Genomic DNA, 22,265 nt, shown 5'->3' with positions numbered 1-22,265 from the left:
AATAACAAATGGTACAAACTTCATATAATACAGAATTTTTCTTTTAAAAACTTTAATGTATTTATTATCACATTTACTCTCATAAGTAGATCAATTTAAAAATGGCAATAGTTAATTCTTTTTTTAGGAAGAACTCAATATCTTACAAGGAATCATTTTTCAAGTAAGATGAACTAGTTTATTGTATCCATAGAAAAACATTTTATAATAAGAGAAACAAAGTTCATTTTCTTACAAAATTAAAACCATTGACATAGCATCACAGTCAAGAGCCTCGCCTCCAGTAGTCAGAAAGTCCCGTGTGTGAATCCAAATTCCGCCTACTAATCACTGGCTATGAGTCTTTACGTAAATCACTTAACCTCCCTTAAGCCTCACTGCCCCTATAAATTAACATGGCAATATTAATAGTACCTACTCTCTTAGAATTGCTCTGATGATCGAACAAAATTAGATAAGGAAGTGCCTAATCCCATGCCTACCCAGCACATAGCAAGTGTTCAATGAGTGCTAATTACATTATGGCTGTTTGTGGCCAAATACATCCAAATATACAAAAACATTTAAAATATAAAAGTTTTGTTGGCTGGGCACAGTGGCTCATGCCTGTAATCCCAGCACTTTGGGAGGCCAAGGCAGGTGGATCATGAGGTCAGGAGATTAAGATCATCCTGACTAACACGGTGAAACCTCGTCTCTACTAAAAATACAAAAAATTAGCCAGGCGTGGTGGTGAGCACCTGTAGTCCCAGCTACTTAGGAGGCTGAGGCAGGAGAATGGCCTGAACCCAGGAGGTGGAGCTTGCAGTGAGCTGAGATCATGCCACTGCACACCAGCCTGGGCTAAAGAGCGAGACTCCGTCTCAAAAAAAAAAAAAAAAAAAAAAGTTTTGTTAATACCATTATTTTTAACATTGCTGTCATAAAATTATAATAATTATTAAAGGGCTCTAGTGTCCCTTTTAAGATTTTCCTGCATTCCATTAAAATGTTTCAGTTTCTATTTTCTTTTCTACAGGGAAGCTATTGTGACAAGGACTTTATGAAATAAATGCCTTTTGATTAACTTTCTTTTACTTACCTCGGAAATATCACCAAAAAAATCCCCATAAAACAGATCAATGGGAGAGTCAGATGCTTTGGGGTTGATCAGGAGGGCATCAAATTCCTTGCCCACTTCAAAGTTTCCAATCTCACCATCCAGGCCCAGGGCTATTGAGAACAAGTGAATAAACAGTCAGGATTGCAAGCCATCAGACCACACTAATGTCTGTTTGTAAGGACAGATTTCAACATGTCGCTAGGAGAGAAAAAAAAATAGTGTCTTAACAGTGAGACAGAAAAGCACTCTCATTCTAATAGGTCACAAGACTTCTTACATAAAGCGGAGTATGCATAGGAAGGCAAAATCTGAGAATAAAAACAGTTCCCTTCATTACTGTATCATAACTCTGATATGTCTCTATTTCAGCTCTATCAGTGCATTTCATAGCCCAGCTGGTCTATGCTTTTCATTTATCCCTCTAAGAAACGTGATGATTAACATAATACCTTTATTCTTTTTCCCTTCTATTCTCCCCCCTACACTCCAAACTCCTTGCATTGCCTTTTTTTGTTCTTTCTGTTCCATGAAATAGCTGACAAGATTTATTTTCATGGAAGTGAAATGAACCTTGAATAAATAAAAAATAATTATCCTTTTGCATATTTGTCAATGCAGGCATATCCATCAGAAATTCCTTAGTTTAAATCCTCTGAATGAAAAAAAAAAAAGCTCACTTCTCAAAGTGAACAGATTCTGATAACTCAAAAGTCCCAGGGGCTTTTGAAAACAGACCAATCTCTTTCCAACCCTGAAGGTTTTCTGGTCACCAGAGAAGAATGGTTTTTTAAAACAGAGCACAGGCCAATAATATCTATTGACTTGGCTCATCTCACAGCTACAACTCATGTTCCAAGATTATTGGATACCAAGGAAGAACATCTCTCATTTTTATGATTTAGTTTCAGAAAGATGGGGGTAGTTGGCTTTCCTCGCCAACGGAGGTATTGGATCTAAAGTTCCTTAAAGCCTGTAATCTGAGGAAGGTGTACACTGGGGTCACAAATGGAAGCATGAATAAAAGGAAGGTTAACCAGAGTGCAGTATTATTTATTTCAATTTTCACATGTGTTTGTTGCATTCTATCACTGCTAAGATACACTTTCATGTTAAAATATTGAATCGATTACCTTTGTTAGGCATTATCCAATACATTATATTTCTACCTATAGGTATCCAAAAGTTGTGGCATTTCTCTAAACACTGACTTAGAAATCTTACTTGTTCTTAAAAGGTTCTTTAAAGGGCAACTCTTTTATTCTCAGAAAAGAAAAATGGCTTTTTAGCTGAAGTACTCTCTTTAGCAAGACAGGGGTATGAAAATAATCCGAAATGTTAAAAGGAGCCAGGTGACTCCTACTAATTGTATGGGGAACGACTGAATGTAATAGAAAATCATTGGAAATTCTCTCCTCCTTCACTGATTACTCGACTTCTTTTTGCCCTTGACAAAGCAGCATGTCAAGTATAAGTTTTTAATGACTGACTTCAACATAAAATTGTTGCACATTTAATAGACCAGATAACCACGTGCAGTGACTAGGGTTTAGGCAAGGTTGATGGTATATATAAACCAACTGGGTTGTTCAGTAGAGCCTGGAGACTTCAGGAATGAACTAACCAAAAAAGACACAATTCTTTTCAGTGAATTTGTAAACTGATATAATTAAAAATTGTTGCACAGAGATCCCACTGGGCTGGTAAGTGACTCAAATGCATTTCAGGAAATGCGGTTTTGCTGCCTTTGGAGTAAATGTTGGTTCTGTGAAGATCATTTTTGCTCATCTTGATCTTCTTGAGAATGAGTGTAAAGGCCATGGCAGTGCTGGGAAAATGCCACACTTTAAATGTGGATCCATTCATCTCATTTTACTCTGACTGTAGTAGAGAAACAAACTAAGGAAGAGAAATTCCATGAGTAAGCCCAGTGACCCAGAAAATAGATTTAAAAGCTACACAGCAAAGTACAAATGACTTGGTAGGCGCCCATGCTGGCTTGATCAAAGAAACAGGATACTGATGAAGTAACTCACAGAGAGCCTAGAATTCAAAAAGCACTATTTAAATACGACTTGTTTGTACCATGAACATAGATGGTAGAATAACTACTCAAACTCAAATTCAGATGTGAAAGGACAATGGTGGTGTGGGTGAAAGGTTGTAACACTTATTAAAATAGTGAGTGATTTGAAACTTGGGATTTTGGAAAATGAACCATAAGACTTTGGGAAATCAAAAAAAAAAAAAAAAGCAAAAAACAAAACAAAAACTAAAACAAAAAACAACCCTGTACTTGTTTTTCTTGAAATGTGCTTATGGTGTTCATCCTAGTCCCCAACACTCAGAGAACATCTGAGAAGTTTCTCTTCCCAGGATAATCTTGGCTTCGATCGTCCTCCATTTGTAAGACTCAGGGTATCTATCATAAATCTACAACCAAATATGTTTCTAAATCTATATCTACATTTTAATTTCTCACTAGCTACCTATGGTTTCATGCTGTGTTTCACTATCATCCATTCTGATTACATTTATAATTCTAAAGTGACTTAAGGGAATACAACGACCAATTTTTATTTTTTTCCATAACAATACAGTTATACCTGAGAACTGGAAAAAGCTGATGAGCAATATTTGCATATCAACCAACTAAATTTTTACATCTTTATCCTTTTAAAGAGGTTTGAGGAATTAGTGTACTTAAGCATATGAACCAAATACATGGTCTTGGCAGGGATTTATACAGGAAGATACTATAGTGGAAGGGCAGAAGGTAAGAAATCTGCATGCTGGCATCAGCTAGGTGGATTCAAATCATAGCACACTGTGGCTTGACAGCTGTGTAAGCCTCATTCAGGCTCCTTGTTTGTAAAATGAAATGAATAACAGTGGTTGTGAGGATTAAATAACAACACATATAAAGTATGTTGTATGATTCCTATCACAGGGAAAGAACTTAGTAAGCCTTGGTTACTATTTTACTATCACTCAGGCCACTGGAGAGCAAGTTACCTCACTCAGTGGAAAAACAGATTCTTTAATTTATTTATTTGGAGACAAGGTCTCACTCTGTTGCCCACGCTGAAGTGTAGTGGTGCAATCACTGCTCACTGCAGCCTCTACCTCCCCGGGTTCAGATGATCCTCCCACCTCAGCCTCCCAAGTAGCCGGGACTACAGGCACACTCCACCAAGCCCAGCTAATTTTTTTATTTTTTGTAGAGGCAGGGTTTTGTCACATTGCCCAGGCTGGTCTCAAACTCCTGGGCTCAAGGGATCTGCCTGCCTCAGCTTCCCAAAGTGCTGGGATTATAGACGTGAGTTACTGTGATTCTTAGGCGCCTGGCCTAAGAATGGATTATTTTAAAGAACTCATATCCATGTAACCAATGTAATATCCATTAAAACAATCAATATGATAACTGTATCTCAGACATCTATTCTACCAAAGACAGTGAAATCACCGAAGGAATGATTCCTCCGTCAGTGAACTTCACTTTACTGGCCGAGTTCTGGGTATGTTACATGAGATGAGATCGTTATGAATATTGGATTTTCCTAATATCAATCATGCACCTTCATATTACATCCAAGGACACATATCAGCATGGTTGTATATTGTGTGAGAGAAAAATGTAATAGTCATTACCTTGGCTTCCTCCAAGAGTAGCTAGTCTGAAGACTTCTTTGAGGGTGAGGCTTTTCTCATTTACCTTATTAATTAAAAGGATATTGGAAACCATCACTGCTCTTCTGATTGCATCAAGCATGGAATATGAATAGCCACCAGCCACGTCTACAGTAGGTAAAATAAAACCAAAACAGTAACCTTGTGAGGATAAATGGAATAATACATATATAGCATTGTTTTTATGACAGACATTCAGTCCTTAATATACTTTTTTTAAAAGCTCTTAACTATAAACACAAGATAGCCATAGACTAAGATTTAAAGCAATTCAAAAGCTGCAATTAGTTTCAAATGCATACTTGTATTAATTTCCTACAGCCGCTGCAACTAATAATCACAAATTTTCTAGCTTAAAACAGCAGAAATTTATTCTCTCACAATTTGGAGGTCAGAAGTCTTAAATTAAAGTGTTGGCAGGGCCACGATCCCCACAGGAGCTCTAAGGAAGAATTCTGCTTTACTTCTCCCAGCTTCTGGTGGCTCCTGGCATTCTTTGGCTTGTGGCAGCATCACTCCAATCTCTGCCTCCATCCTCAAATAGCCTTCTTCTCTTCTCCCTGTGTTTTCTGTTTGTCTACCTTTTCCTGTCTCTTCTAAGGGTATTGATCACTGGATTTAGGACCCACTCTATTTTAGAAGGATCTCATCTTGAGATCTCTTCCTTAATTGTATCTACAAAGACCTTTATTCCAAATGAGGTCACATTTACAGATTCCGACAGACATATTTTAGGAACCCACACACAACCCACCACAATACTCAAATGGTTTAAAGAGCCAAAAGAAACTCTTATCTCTGAAGAGTCCATGAACCCTCACAGAAATTGTTGAAATATGCTTGCACAGTTATAAAGATAATTTAGATAATATGTGGTTTAAAACAAGCTCACGGTTCTGTTCACTAAAAATTTATCCTAACCTTGTTCTAATCCAGATGAGAACTTTGGGAAATTAAAAGCCACTTCTTTATAATTTTTATGAAGAGCTTTTAGAATAAACTTGTATATTTTGGGAAATTAGTGTAATAAATGAGCAATGCTAATGTAGACAGCTCTATATTTTGGTAGGCATCATTAAATGAGGAATGAGATTTTAGTGATTTAAATAAAGTCCCTAATCATAATCAAATGAAATACAACCTTTAACAAGAATGAACATGGAGTTAAGTGAGTTTATATAAATAGATTTCAAGTAAGTTAGTATGTTTTATCAAAGGAAAACACATTTATAGCTAATAAAGTAAGCTTCATATTTCAGGTGTCCCTTCTGTCATTTCTAGGTAGGCATACGTAATTGTTAGTGCCTCTACATGTTGCCAAAACAAAATAATTGCCTATTTAGTAGTAACTCTAGATTGTAGCTCAATTTTATGCTCAACTATCTTACATGTCCTTAAACTTGTATTTAAATCAGAGAATCACCCAGCTCTCTAAAAAATTTCATTACATCTACTTAAGTTACTAGTCTGTGTTAATATGTAGTAACCATCCCTTAAATCTTCATTTTTATCATAGCTAGGAAAACAAATACTAAGGAAACAAATACAATTTGGGAACAACACACATTAAGCTTTGAAATATTCTGTCTGCTTCCTTCTTTATTGCTAAAACAACAAAAATGTTAAATGTAAATAAAGATGGAATAAAAATTATATCACTATGTGGCATGAAAATATGTAAAGACTATATTTTATAATATATGGGTAAAGACTGGAAGTAAACATAGAGAAATGAAAGCAATGCAGTTAGGATGGTGTGAATATGGAAGATTTTAAATACCTGCAGTTTTAAAAATAAGGTATAAAACATCACAGAAAGTAGCATTTTCCTAAATACCTACTCAAAATTAACCTTACAGAAAGAATAAGGATAGATTAGGAAATAATGCTATGCAATTTACTGGAAAAAAATTGAGAGATGCCTTATGATGTTGATTTAATCATCCTATATTCTTCTGGTTGTCAATGTTATGCCAGTAAAATAACTGTAAACCAAGAAACAATTTTGTGCTCATCAAAGAAAGAACCCTGGGCTGCATAATTTCATGGTATTTAGTCAGGACCATTTGTGTAAGAGTCAAGCCTTTTTTTTCCAGGGATTTCCACTGTGATAGTAACTTGCTGATTCTTCCCAACTGGATTAGCTTTGTAGTTTTCCCCTTCCATCTACAACACATTTAATGTAGGTGGAATCCCTACTTTATCATATGGCTAGAGGCACTGTGGTAGGATGGAAGGAGAAATCATGAATATCTACATTTTACAGACCTGGTTTTAAACTGTGCACATGGAACTTTTTGCTTTGTGGACCTTTCATCAGTAACTTAGGACCTATGAACCTCAATTTTCTCAGAAAATAGAAATAACATCACATATCTTAATAACTGCAGAGAAAATTCAAGTTACATAACCGAAGTGCTGAAGAATGAGGGCCAAAGGGTGGAAACTCTGTGGAGGAGGGAGGAAAATTGAAGGATTTTCTCAGAAGATCTGTCTCCTTACCCCACGACTCCCCCAGGACCATCACAATGAAGATGGTACTGTTACTTGCTCATCAGAGTCAATATTTGGACACTATTATTTACAGGAAGACTTTAACAAAATTATACAAGAGCAAAAACTTAAGCCGGAGGACAATGGAAAGACTAAAAAATGATTTCATATGTACGTACTCACTTCCTAAGCATTCATTCACTTATTCAGCAATCATTTACTACACCCCTTACATGTATTTGATTTACTGAAACACTTGTAAATAAAACCTATGGGCTCTCCACATGAATGAGCTAACTATCTTGTTGGGGAGAAAGAAAAGAATCATATAAACAGACACATATTAACAATACATTTTTTTCACTTTAGTGATCAAGAAAATGGAGATGAAGGGGCCATATTGATCGGATGGTGAGGGAACACCTCTTTAAGGAAATGACATTTTAATCTAAGACAAGAATGAGAAGAACTCAGCCATATAAACAGAGGCAAAAAGGGCATTCAGACAGAAAAACAATGCATACAGGACTTTCGAGAGAAGGGAGTGCAATTTATAGAGAGGATAGCCAGGGTATTCAAAAACCCCAATCTATTCATAAAAGATAGCCAGGGTAGGGAGGAGAGAGTAGTGTGAGATGAGGCTGGCAGTGGATGGGTGTCAAACCAATGCGGAGCTTTGTGGTCTTTGTAATGAGCCTTACACATTCAAAATCCCATTGAAGGGTGACGAGCACGAGAGGGTGCCATGATCAGATTTTCATTGTGATTCTTTTGTAAAGAGGAGAATGGACTGGAAGGGCCTAGGATGTGTATGAGACCCATTAGGAAGCTGGTGCAGCAGTTCAGCAAGAAACGATAGCAGCTTGCATCAGGTGGTAGTGACCAATGAGGGGAAAGAGGATGGTTCCAGGAGATACTAAGGAGTCATGAGGTTGGGCATCATGCTGGAGAAGAAGTGAGGGAGAAGAAGGTCCCAAAGATAATGACCAAGTTTCTAGTTAGAGAAAATGAATTCTCTAAAAAGGAGAGCTATTTTAGAGAACTAGGTTTGAATGTGTTTTGGGATAGAATGAAGTTTGGGGGTTTCTTCAGGAGGGGTCTAAGAGAAGGGAGAATGTAGTTAGTTGAAAACATAGGTTTAGAATTCAGAGAAGTCTGGGCTGGATATAAAAACCTGTGTGTCATCTGAGTATATTAAATCATATGAAGCCATGGTTGTAGATGGTACCTCCTAAGAAGAATGTGTAAAGTCAAAAAAGAGACTGCCAAAGACAGCCTTGTAGCAAGCTTTCAAATGGCCAGGAGGAAGAGAATCAGCCTTCAGAGAAGACAAAGAAGGGAAGAACGAAGGTGCTTCATTGGATTCAAGATAAGATTATTTGGACAATGGAGAGAACAGTCAATCATGGCAAATACTGCTGAGAAGTCCCATTGGATGAGGATAGAATGGCAACCTTTGGAGCTGGCAGCAGAGATCCCAGTGGTAATACCCACAGAAGAAAAAAGCAAAGGCAGTTGTCATGGAGGGTGGGGCAAGAATCCAGACTGAATTTGATGGAAGAATGGAAAAGAGCCTAGAAAGTAGTGACAGTGTGGATCCCCACTCTTTGAATAAGCTTTGCCATGAAGGGAGGCAGACAGGTAGAGCAGGAGCAAGAGGAGGATGTCTGATTAATAATGGGTTTTGGGCCGGGCATGGTGACTCATGCCTGTAATCCCAGCACTGCGGGAGGCCAAGGCAGGTGGATCACCTGAGGTCAGGAGTTCAAGACCAGCCCGGCCAACATGGCAAAACCCTGTCTCTACTAAAAATACAAAAATTAGCCGGGTATGGTGGCATGTGCCTGTATTCCCAGCTACTCGGGAGGCTGAGGCAGGAGAATCAGTTGAACCCGGGAGGCTGAGGTTGCAGTGGGCCGAGATTATACCACTGCACTCCAGCCTGGGAAACAGAGACCCCATCTCAAACAAAGAAACAAACAAACAAAGGTTTTGTTTCTTTGCTTAAATGTTTGTGTACCAGCAGGAATGATCCAGCAGGAAGGAGACACTGATGATATAGGACAATCTACGGCCAAAAGGAATTAGTTTATTGAGATGCTAGGAGAGGGAAAGACAACAGAACACATACTGGGGTATGTTGGTATTTTTGCCTTTGATTGGAAGAAGGGCTTTGTTGTTTTTGTTTTTGCTGTGACAGGGAAAAGAAGAGAAAATGCCAGCAGATGCAGAAAGGTGTGTGAATTTGGTGGTGGGAGATTGAGGGAAGGATTTCTGGTTATTTCTATTTTCTCAATGACTTATGAGATGAGGGAGGCCTTAAGCTAGAAGTTGGGGTAGAAAGTTTAAGAAGAAATGAGAAAATGCTGTCTTGGAAAAAGGAGATACATGCTTATTACAGACTAATAACTGTCTCTATTGCCCAAGCGGAGGGCCATTTGGGATTTGAGAACAAAATTTAAAATGAAAGCCCACTGGACGATTTTCTCCAGAAACTTCCAGATGCTCCACTGACGGTACTGAGAAGGGAACTTTAGAGATAGTCAAGGGTGGGGCTTTTGTGATGTGAATACCAAGAAAATGAGAGAAATATGGGAAGCGAGGATGTTTCCAAGGCAATGATGACACTGATGTACTCTGACATCTAAGAATTCGAATTAGAATAATGGACTTTGAGAAAGCATAGAGTCACTGGAATAGAGTCTACAAGAGATCAAAGAGCTGTTGTTTTTGGCATAATGGAAGAAGTAAGTTCGGATAGGGAACTGTCACTGAAAAGTGAGGCACTGGCTCCATGTATGTTGCTTGTTTTAATGAGTTTAAAGGTCTTGTTGATGTAAACTTTTTCTATATGTTTAAATTTTTCCTTCAGATGACTATTTTTGGTTATTTGCTATGTTTTCTTTGTTTTTATTTTTTTCATATTTCACCTAGGAGGCATCCTATCTTTAAAATTCTTCAAGTAGTTATCTCTAATATTTTTATACTGAAACGTCTATAGTAAAATGTGTGTAATTCCCTTTTTTCTGAGACAAGAATTTTTTTTTTTTTTTTTTTTTTTTTTTTTGAGTCTCTGTCACCCAGACCGGAGTGCAGTGGTGCGATCTTGGCTCACTGCAACCTCCACCTCCTGGGTTCAAGCAATTCTCCTGTCTCAGCCTCTCATGAAGCTGGGACTACAGGCACGTGCCACCACGCACAGCTAATTTTTGTATTTTTAGTAGAAATGTGTTTCATCATGTTGGTCACTTGCCAAATATATCCTCCTCTCAGCCTTACACATAAAGTACAACTTCTTGGGTTTTGTTAATAAAATTAGAAGACAGAATTATGTATTATACTTGGAAAATTCTTTCTTGCAGAGCATATATTATTTTTTTAAATTTTGTGATAAAATACTGAAGACATTCAAATGACATAAGGAAAGCATAAAACCAAAACTCAAGGATGTAACACTCAGTTTTTAAAATAAGTACCATGTATTTAGGTTCCAGGAACCTCTTTCCAGCCTGAGGGAAACATCTTCCTGATTTATGTTGCCATTCTGATAGGTTTTTAACATTGTGACTATTCTCTCTTGAGATATATTTTTGGCTTTTACTTTCCTTTTTTAAACTCCTTTACAATTCTTTGATCTTCTTATTCTGATTGATGTTAGCTTTCCATGACATCATATTGTACCATTATTTCCCAACATGGCCCTTCACTTGCCTCATCTTTCACTGAATGATGTAGATTTTCAAGTAAGTTTTTCAAAGGGTTCCTAGGGAAAATATTTTCCAAGTCTTTGTATAGCTGAGAATTTTTTTGCCTTCCTACGTAAAGGAGAATTTGGCCAGATATATGATTCTTGGCTAACAACTGCTTTGTCCCCAAACTCTTTTCTTGCCTTTTGGTATTTTGTGTGCCAACAAAAACATCTGAAAGCAAACTGCTTTTTAATTGTTTTGTTGATAAGTGACTTTTTTCCTTGTGTCAATATTTTTGAATTTTTAAAATTGCAATTAAAAAATTTTGCCACAACATGTTCAGTTATGATTTAGTGTAAAACAGGGTAAGCACTTTCAAGGCAGTTCTTTCTTAAGCTCAGAAGAGATTTACCCTTCAAAGCTCTATCGCATCTGTCCCATTTGTTCTGTGTGCTCCATCAGAAAAAACCCCATGTGTTGGCTCTGTGCTTTCTGGGCTTCACATCGATCTTCCTCAAACACCCTCTATCATCTTTGGTTGGCTTTATTCTCCACATCACTGATTTGATTTTCTGCAACGATAATTCTGCTTCTCAGAGCTTCCTACAGGGTTGGTGGGTTTGTCATTTTTTTAACTGAGGTATAACTAAAATCCCATAATACATACAGAATTTAGATGTTCAGTTTGGAGAATGTTAACAATTATATAGCTTTAACTACTTTGCAAAAAAACTAAGATATTAAACATTTCTATCACCCCAGCAAATTCCCTCATGGCCTTTTCCTGTCAATTCCCCACATTCTCACCTACAACATTTGGCAACCACTTTCTGATTTCTACCCATATCAGTTAGTTCTGGGTCTGTGAGTTTCATACATATGGAATCACGCAGTGTGTGCTCTTTAAGCCCACACACTGGCATATATTTACCCACATTTTGCATATATCAGTAGTATGTTTTTTTATTGCTAAATAATATTTCATTATATGAATATACCTCAACTTGCTTATCCATCCTCCTGCTGATAGATGTTTCTGGTTTGGGGCTATTATAAATAAAGCTGGTATAAACATCCTCTTACAACTCTTTCATTTATTTATTTATTTAGAGACAGGGTTTCACTCTGTCACCCAGACTGGAGTGCAGTGGCATGAACACGGCTCACTGCAGCCTCGACCTCCCAAGCTCAAGCGATCCTCCTGCCTCGGTCACCCAAGTAGCTGGGACTACAAGTGCATGCCACCATGCCCCGCTAAGTTTTGTATTTTTGGTAAAGACAGGGTTTTGCCATGTTGCCAAGGCTGATCTCTGAGCTCAAGCAATCCTCCTGTTGTGGCCTCCCAGAGTGCTGGGATTACAGGTATGAGTCACTGCATCCGGCCTCATGCAACTATTTCTGCAAATATATATGTTTATTTTTCTAGGGTAAATACCCAAGAGTAAAATTGCTGGGTCATATGTAGATGTATATTTAACTTTATAAGAAACTCCCGAAACGTTCTCCAAAGTAGTTGTACCATCCACTCTCCTTCCAGCAGTGTATGAGTCTACGTACTTTTTAATCTGATTTTTTTTTTCAGTTTTCTTCCTTGATTTCTAAAATTTCTAGCACAATCTTTTCATAGCATCATGTTTTCCTGTACTCCAGGGATGATGGCAATTTTCTGAAATTTTCTTCTGGATCCTAAAGCAGATCATTTTCAGATATTTGTTCACACTCTTATTCTTTGTGATATCACTTTATCTTGTTTTGCTATATTTCTGTTAAATTTCATGTGGGTTTCTTCTACCTAATATTTCTGCAAGTCAAGATCTGTCTGCACTTGTTATAGACAGAGTGTGTGAATTGCTCTTGGACCTGCTCTCTATTCATAGTATGAGGTATAATAATCTTCTAAAGTTTACAAATTGAAGGGTAAATTGATACATAAAAGTCATGTTTAGGAAATAGTGGAGTAGAGGGTGACTATTGCAAAAAGGACTAGGTAAAAATGAAATGTCATTCTCTGAGTAAATAAGCTAATAGTTCATATTTAATAAAACATTTAGTCAATACACCAACCTCGCCCTTTCTCTTTTAAGTCCATCTTTATTTATTTGTGTCATGTGCCAGGCAGGCACTGTGCTAACCATTTTGCATGCATTTTAAAATTTAATTCTCTAAACAGCTTGTAAGACAGACATAGTTGTAATTGCTAGTTACTATTGTTGCAGAAATCAGGAAATGAATCCTTGACTAACAACTGCTAGAAAATTAATTTTCTCAAGGTCTTACAGATAGTAAGTGACAGCTAGAACTCAACTTGAACTTTATAGACCATCACTAAACAACCCAAAGTCAAGAAAGGAAAGCCATGTGATGAACTTAAATTATGGAGACCAAAATCCTAGAATATCTGAAAACAATATCTGACTGATTTTTATGCGAATGCTAAATTTTTCATATTAACTGACTATAGTGTGTAACTAAAACTCTTGGCCATTTTTTTCTAATCCCTTAAAGCTTTTTTGTGAAAGTAAAATCACTGATTTCCTCCTTGGACACCTGTGACTTTATGTAGAATTATCACAATGTTGATGATTTAAGGCTTAAATTACAATTGTCAAAATCTTGATTACTTTGATTCCCATAAAATTGGGAAAAACTTCTAATATATAGCTCTCTTAAAATATTAAAATCATTATGCCTATTATTGTGTTTTACCAATTAATTGCTTTGTAAAATGTCTCACTACAACAAACTGAGACTTGAGTTACTGCAGAGAGTGATGAAAACCACCAGTGTCAACATGCACACAGCCTGATGCTCTTAAATATGAGGAAGACAAAGGCATCAAGAACAGAAAACACGTTCTCATGCCCCATACCCATTAAAAATTTTTAATTCAGTCATTCAGTCATAAAAGAAGCCTCACAGAGGACAGCTAGACATTTGGGCTGACTCATACTTTCAAAGTGAGCAATGCTTGCACACTCTCAAGAAACACAACTAAAATGTGCTGTGGGGAAAGGAAACATCACGAATCCATCACTAATCCATATGCACTTAGAACATCCCTCAGCCTAGTAGACAAGCAGGCTGCCTGTGGATATGGAGAGGTCTCATTTGGCTAAACATTGCTTAAAACCAAAACCAGTTCTTAACATACATCAGAATTCTCAATTCTGCCATAGACTGAATCTGTGCTCACTATGGCAAGGACAAAAAAAATTTCTTTTGAGACAGTATTTGTAATGACCCAGTTACTGAAAACTAAAAATATACAAATCCAAACCATTAAAATCTAGCCAGAAGAACAAAACAAAACAAAAGTCAAGGACTGTTTTTAAAATACCTCTGAAACATGTTAGAAGGAATTAATTATCCTTTATAGCCTAATCTTTGAATAATAAACAGGGATAACAGCTTTCAGGAGGTTAGTGTCATCAAAACTTCTCCCTTTGCATACATTTTCTTACTGCTTCTAACCCCTCTCTATTTTGTTAGATACTTATTTTCAAGATATTTCTACTAGATAATAAAACTATTTTTTTTTTTTTTTGAGACAGAGTCTCGCTCTGTCACCCAGGCTGGAGTGTAGTGTCACAATCTTGGTTCACTGCAACCTCTGCCTCCCGGGTTCCAGGTTCAAGCAATTCTCCTGCCTCAGCCTCCCGAGTAGCCGAGACTACAGGCGCACACTGCCATGCCCAGCTAATTTTTTTGCATTTTAGTAGAGACGAGGTTTCCCAGACTGGTCTTGAATTCCTGACCTCGTGATCCACCTGCCTCAGCCTCCCAAAGTGCTAGGATTACAGACGTGAGCAACCGCGCCCAGCCCAAAACTACTTTAAAAAAAAAAAAAACCAAAAACCGCAACAGTCACCCACAAATTAGTCACATTAGAAAGTGACACAGTAATCAACCACTTTGCCATAGCTCCAAATGGTGAACTACTAACCTGTACCCAGCCCTATCTTGACTTCATGCTTCAGGACTTCTAGCACATTTAGAAAGCCACTGCTGAGCCTGTAGAGAAGAGCAGACGTCAGAACAAGGAGATCCATGTGGTTCCAATAAAAGACGAACACTAATAACAACGATGGTGATATCACTGAAAATTGCAGTTCCCAATATATCAGCTCTAATGTTGACACAAACATATTAGCCAAATCAGACCATCCAAGTCCTGGAGTAAACAGGATCATAAAAGAGCCCTTAATCTCAGGTGGGCACAAAGCAGGAAGAGCCAGAAGGAAAAGCAGGGGATCGTTTGTATGGGAAAAAAAATGAAGAAATCAAACCTTGCAATTAATACAAAAGTCTTATCTGTCTTTAATATTTTCTAACTGATACATCCTTTTATGTTAGGAAGTAGAAATTATGAAGCATTACCTATTCTCTATGCCTGGAATAATTTGTTACCCTGAATGAGTAGTAACTTACAAGATCAAAAAAGGGGAGTACAACTGGAAGAAGGGGTGCAGCCTAAAGAATCAGGACCTGACCAAATGCTGCCTCTGAAGACAGGGAAAGTAGGAGAGATGGTTCCTGGGCTAAATTTGGGACCTAGTGACCCTGAGTTTAAGAGATGTGCCAGCTTCTTCTTCTTCTTTTTTTTTTTTTTTTTTTTTTTTTTTTTTTTTGAGACAGAATCTCACTCTGTCACCCAGGCTGGGGTACAATGGCACAATCTCGGCTCACTGCAACCTTCTCCTTCCAGGTAGGTTCAAGCGATTCTCCTACATCAGCCTCCCGAGTAGCTGGGATTACAGGTGCCCGCCAGCATGTCCCCCTAATTTTTATACTTCTAGTAGAGACAGGGTTTCGCCACGTTGGTCAGGCTGGTCTCGAACTCCTGACCTCAGGTGATCCTCCTACGTCGGCCTCCCAAAGTGCTGGGATTACAGGCATGAGCCACCACACCCACCATGTGCTGCCTTTCTAAAGAGACAAAGGAAAACTAAGGTGATCCTTAGAATTCTAAAAAGTTGCAAAGGTCGAGGTGGTCTGCTGGAAGATGCACATAACTCTAATTTCCAAAGCCCCGGTGCATACACAATAAATCTCTCAGTTGTTAGAGAAAGAACAGCAGTGACCATTTAAACAGAAATGTGTCCTAAAGAAATTTAACTTCAAAACTCAATTTGCAAAGCTAGATTATGCTTTAATTTAGAGGATATTAACACCCAGTGGGTGTAAAATCCTTCCACTATCAAGTAACTAGACCATAATTATAGTCACTAAGCTGTACACAGACAAGATTCCCTGTAATGTGTCACTCCTTTAAGTTTGAAAACTCAGACTCTCTGGGGTCCCTAAAGCACTCCAGAAATATGTCACTGTGGCTCTCAGCACCCTTCTCATAATGACACTGACACATATATTTGTAATTGCAAAGTCCCTAGATTTCCAACTGTGAACGCCTCTAGCTCTTTGCCTAGGAGCTTTCTCAGCTCTCTCCTGTGCTAGAGCCTGCTCTGCCCTTGTTTGGGGAAGGCTAGAAGTTCCAGGGAATGAATACGCTTCTCCCCTCCACCCAGGAGCCCTCAACAAGAACCCATAGGCATTTGGGTATTACTATCACAGCCAGCTCCCTCACATCTTGGGCAGGATAACTTTGAGTTCTGTTTTGGACACTGGTTCCCTGGGTTTTCTATTAAATAGAAGGATTAAACTCCGGGAGCCCACAGTGGTAACTTCCTTGATGATACAATCTTTACTGACTTGTTTCCCTTCCCTGTTTTATTTCCCTGAAGGTGTTTTCTGAGATCACCACCCACAAGCATGGGTTTTTAACCTTAGCATCCATGGACTGGCATCATGAGATCTATGAATTCCCTGAAATTAGATACAACATTTGCAATATCCATGGGCTTTTTTCCCCTGAAAATACAGGCTATAACTTATTTATTTTTCTGAGACAGAGTCTCACTCTGTCACCCAGGCTGGAGAGCGGGGGTGCAATCTTGGCTCACTGCAACCTCCACCTCCCGGGTTCGAATGATTCTCTTGCCTCAGCCTCCTGAGTAGTTGGGATTACAGGTGCCTGCCACCACGCCCAGCTAATTTTTGTATGTTTAATACTGATGGGGTTTCACTATGTTGGTCAGGTTGGTCTCGAACTCCTGACCTCAAGTGATCTGCCTGCCTCCACTTCCCAAAGTGCTAGGATTACAGACGTGAGCCACTGTGCACAGCCAATAACTTTCATTTTATTCGTTTATGGCTCCATCACCTTTCAAAAGGTTAAGAACCAGTTAATAAATAACACCTCTGTATTCTGGGGAATTATAATAGGACAAGGTCCTCCTGGGCTAGACTGTGTGGGCTGGCATTCCGTCAAGTCCAACAGAGTAACATACATCACAGTGTATTGGCTTTGGTATTGCTGCATTTCCTTCTAACACTACAGCACAAACAGTAATGGGAGTGACTACCCTCTTCCTGGATTTCCTGGCTGACATATGGGTTCCCTTCAGTACTTTCACTAGAAATTTTTTATGTTGTATTCCCTATTGTCCTTTTTTTGTACAAACTCAGATTTCAGAAGATGCTGTGCTCTTCACATGTGTCCTCTGAGATAAAAGTCCTCTCACATGTTCTCTTTTACTCCTCAACAGCACAAGTAAATGTCTATCTATCTGGTTCCTGTCAAACACAGAATAGAGGAGAGATCCTGGAGGAATGACAGAGGAAACAAAGGCATTTGGCTGCTAATCTGCAACCCAACCATTCGTAATCTACCAAAAATGATTGTCTACTTACGATAAATTAGAATTGGGACAGTGTGCGATGGACGCTCCTCGTTCATGGAATACATTCAGTTCTTCTGCAGAGAGGTAGCAGCCGTGTGCCATCACTGTCTGGAGAGAAGAGTGCCCTACGTGGAGTTCACCGCTCACAAATGATTAAGTGGGTGCTCACTCACAAGGTATTTGAGAGAGAGACCGAAGCTGTAGCTTGACTGTAGGCATCTTTACAAGAACATTTATGATGATCTATATGTACAAAGTGGCTGGGTACAAATTATACCTCAGAAAAGGCCTGTAAACACATTGTCTTACAAAAATCTCAGCAAATTTGTGGCGTTTACTTAGGTTCTTTTTGTTGATCTATAAAGTAATGAGGGTTTGGTCCAGGTGATCTTTAGCACCGAATATCCATCCAGATGGAAGGAAACGTGATTTTCTCATCTCTACTTTAGAAGACTGTCAAGTTACTTTCTTTCTAAGTTTCCCTGGTGAGCGACTGGTAGGGTTGTGCTTGCTCCAATTTTAAACTCTTTTAGAACTAAAAGTCCCTTCTCAGTACATGGAAGCCATGAGAGTAATCCTACAAAGCGCTGTTCTTTATTTCTGCCCCTAGCTTCAATATAGGTGCCAGTGACCTTGATATTTTCAACTAAATAAACTTTAACTCACCTGTGTTTATATTTTCATAAAAACTAGGAGGTTTAACATCTTCTAATCACTAATTCAGAAAGTAAAATTGATCCAAGAAAGCAGGCACTGCACACATACGAGACCTCTCTAAATTTTTAACCTTGGTAGTATTTATTTGCAGATTTTCTTAAATAAGACTTTACTCTTTCAAAATTATTTTTCCCCCAGTACAAAACCTGTATCCAATTTGCTTTCTCCTTTGAGAGGCATGGTTCAGTGATTATAGAATTATTATTATTTTTTTGAGACAGAGTCTCGCTCTGTCGCCCAGGCTGGAGTGCAGTGGCGCGATCTCGGCTCACTGCAAGCTCCGCCTCCCGGGTTCATGCTCTTCTCCTGCCTCAGTTTCCCAAGTAGCTGGGACTACACGTACTTGCCACCACACCTGGCTATTTTTTTTGTATTTTTAGTAAAGATGGGGTTTCACCACGTTAGCCAGGATGGTCTCAATCTCCTGACCTTGTGATCTGCTCACCTTGGCCTCCCAAAGTGCTAGTATTAAAGGTATGAGCCACCACGCCTGGCCCAGTGACTACAGAATTATTATTAAAATATAACTTTCCCAATCTCTGTGCAAATAAAATTAACATGCAAATGAAAGGTTAATTTATTAATCATATGGAAATATATGTAAAGAATGAAAACTATGGTGTAGCTTTTACATGATTTATGCAGAGTATTAACCTTTTAAATCAGTTATAGTCATATCTCCATTCACATAGTCACTAAGAAATTATTTGCTACAGTAAACTCTCCACATGGTTTGTACATTTCATTGAAGGCCAAGGCCAAGTAGTACATTATTGTAATGAGGTCTCTTTACACATATTAATTTTAAGTATAGAAGTAATGCATACTCATTTTTTAAAAGCACTCTCAGAGTATTTAAAAATAAAAAGCAGAAAGTCCTTCTGCTTTGTCCCTCAGGAAGAGTCATTTTTAATAATGTATGTCTTTCAGACAGTTTTTTTTCTAAGTAAGCATGCATCTATACATATGTACATACAGATCAAATAATATTACACAAACATTCTTCCTTTTAAGCCTGTATACCTCTTTCTTTGTGAATGCTGGATAAAATCCTACGTATGCTCTGTAATTTAATTCCCCACCGATAACAATTTTTAAACTTTAATATATAATTAGCATCCCTATTCATATTACTTACAGAGTGAATTCTTAGAAATGCATCTGCTGACTCAAAGAAATGCACTTTTACATTCTAATAGATACTGTTAAAATGTCCTTGGACCAAATGACATTCCCATCTTCAACGAAGCCTTTAGATTTAACTAACTAAGATGAAACTTCGGGCCCATTTTTAACTACACACACACACACACACACACACACACACACACACACACTCTCTCTCTGGGCTTTACTCTAGTTTAAGAAATGTATGCATATATACCCCACAGATATATAAACCTTCTGTGTACCCACAAAAATTAAAAATTTAAAACGTTTTTTAAAAGAAACGTATTCATATCAGAAATCTGAAGACTACTACTGAGATTTTAAAATTTAGATAATGCCCTCCTTTAAACAGATTATGTCATGATATAAAACTTACCTTAGTTGTCAAAAGATTGTTTTTATCATACACATCTGTGTGGTTTTTATAATTGGGGTATAAGTTTTTCACAGCTTCAACTTCATCACGAGTTTCACTTATATGGCTCTACAAGAAAAGAATAATGTTTTCATTTTTCTTCTGTAAAATACCATTAGAAATTACACTTCCTACCTCAAAATGGTGTGAATGGTTTTCTACTTGCATATTTAAGGGACCACATAGAAAGGCAATGAAGATTGCACACGCATTTTATTAGAAACAATTATATACATCACAGACAATATAATGTATATGACAAAGAAACTGAATATCACGAACATGTAGTGTGTGTGTGTGTGTGTGTGTGTGTGAGTGTGGGTGTGTATGTGTGTGTGTAATCTCAAGGCAAATTTTTCCAACAAAGTCTTTCCAAATTCTAACCTACAGCTAGAACAAATATGAAGTCCTCCTTGTAGATAGTCAGGAGCCTAGCAACCTGCCTCTTCTGGAGCTCACCTTTTTTTTGTTTTGTTTTGAGATAGGGTCTGGCTCTGTCACCCAGGCTGGAGTGCAGTGGCACAATCTCCGCTCACTGCAACCTCTGCCTCCCAGGTTCAAGTGAGTCTCCTGTCTTAGCCTCCCAAGTAGCTGGCATTATAGGCATGTGTCACCATACCGGGCTAATTTTGTATTTTTAGCAGAGATGGGGTTTCACCACGTTGGCCAGCCTGGTCTCAAACTCCTGACCTCAAGTAATCTGCCGACCTCAGCTTCCCAAAGTGCTGGGATTACAGGCATGAGCCATTATGCCTGGCCATGCTGGCCATTTAAGAAAAGAGCTCAGTGTTCATAAAAAAACAAACAGTGGGGTTCACTTATATACGCCCCCACACTGAAAAAGGCCCCTAAGACCCTTCTGTAGGGCACCACAAAACCCAAGAGGGCATAATTAATACTTCCAATAATGGCAATGCCGTTTCTCTCTTTCCACAAGGTAGAACACGGATAACTAAATTTTTAAAAGAAAAAAATAGCAGTGTTCTGAAAACAGGTGTTTTACCCAGACAATGAACTCCATCCCTGGCCTTGAGGAAATCCCAGACCACTGATGAAATGCGTGGACAGCAATAGAAGATAGGACAACCTGATGATTTGGGTCATTTGGATAAATGTGAGTAAATGTGCATACATTCACATGCATCTGTCTGGCAAGGATAAACTTGATTTTGTTGTGTGTTCTTCTCATCTTATTTTTCATGTATTTCTAAATGTTCATTGTATTTTATTTTGTCAGCGACAGAAGCATTTTGTTTGCAAAGCAGAAGCATCAGATAAGTTTTGAATTTTATCTCCAGGAGAGAAATGTGTGGGACTGAATTAAAAATTCAAATATTATAGGCTGCAAATAATAATAATAATAGGGAAGGTGAGAGCAGTTAATGGTTCCTAAGAAAATAGATTTGGGAAGCAAAAACCAAAGAAACACCAGTCTATAAATGGTAAAGAATGAATGTGTTTTCTCTGCCCTGATCTGACCTTTCTTATAAGACCATCAACTCCTAAGAGGAGAAATTTTAGTACAGGATGTAATTAAGCTTGGATGGGAGAAGGGGAACTCTCAATTTTAACCCAGATATAAGTTTTAAAAAGTGTTTTATTCCTAAATTGCAACAACTTAATGACAAAGTAAGGTACACTTTTTTGTTCTGATTTTAAATTAAGAAACTCAGAACAAAAGGGGTTTTAAATGCTATTTTGTAAGGTGGAAATTAGGTTATTTTTGTTTTTCAAATAATAGCTGGTTTCTCTAAGAATGAAGGTACAGAGCACACTGAGAAAGTATCAAGTAAAAGAGAAGAAATAAATGCATTAAATGTATCTTATGGACAATAGATAACAGTCTGTTATTGATCTTGCCATTACTTATAAAGATTTTCTTGTCTTTAGAAGACTGATCAGAAAACTTTGAGGGTATAAGGAACTTCGGGTTTCTTATCTGCAAAAGCAGAGAATTGGATTAGGTGGTATCTACAGAGGTCCTTTCTCTCCTGTTATGCTGTGACTCTAGGAAATCTCAGTTGAAGAATTAGAGATTACTCAGTAAAAGAACTATAGATTATTGGAGATGACAATTTAAGGGTGCTAAGAAATCTTGCAGGTCTGCATAGAGGCATAAAGAGAAGAAGAATACCCACCTGAATGTGCAAATCACGGGTTTTAGCAATGCTGCCGAGTTCACCCATCAAAGTCTCAGAGCAGGAGAGGGAAAAACGTGGTGTCACTATGGGCTTCACTCTAGAATACTGGAG

At 38.0% G+C, this 22,265-nt stretch overlaps 1 protein-coding gene across 2 annotated transcripts in view; it reads right to left on the bottom strand.

The window, feature by feature from the left end:
* The window catches only part of GDA (guanine deaminase), a 114,035-nt gene that overhangs the window by 7,358 nt on the left and 84,412 nt on the right, over positions 1-22,265 (bottom strand). For both annotated transcript variants that reach the window (XM_050760914.1, XM_050760915.1), the window contains exons 7-12: positions 22,152-22,259; positions 19,975-20,082; positions 17,722-17,819; positions 14,915-14,982; positions 4,751-4,897; positions 1,082-1,212 (exon numbers count right to left, since the gene is read on the bottom strand). In XM_050760914.1, the coding sequence (XP_050616871.1) occupies positions 1,082-1,212; positions 4,751-4,897; positions 14,915-14,982; positions 17,722-17,819; positions 19,975-20,082; positions 22,152-22,259 (660 nt within the window). The remainder of the gene's footprint in view (positions 1-1,081; positions 1,213-4,750; positions 4,898-14,914; positions 14,983-17,721; positions 17,820-19,974; positions 20,083-22,151; positions 22,260-22,265) is intronic.

This window comes from Macaca thibetana, chromosome 15 (assembly GCF_024542745.1).
Source record: "Macaca thibetana thibetana isolate TM-01 chromosome 15, ASM2454274v1, whole genome shotgun sequence".
Taxonomy (NCBI): Eukaryota; Metazoa; Chordata; class Mammalia; order Primates; family Cercopithecidae; genus Macaca; species Macaca thibetana.
Note: the sequence above shows the minus strand (reverse complement) of the source record. Positions and strands in the feature narration are given on the sequence as shown.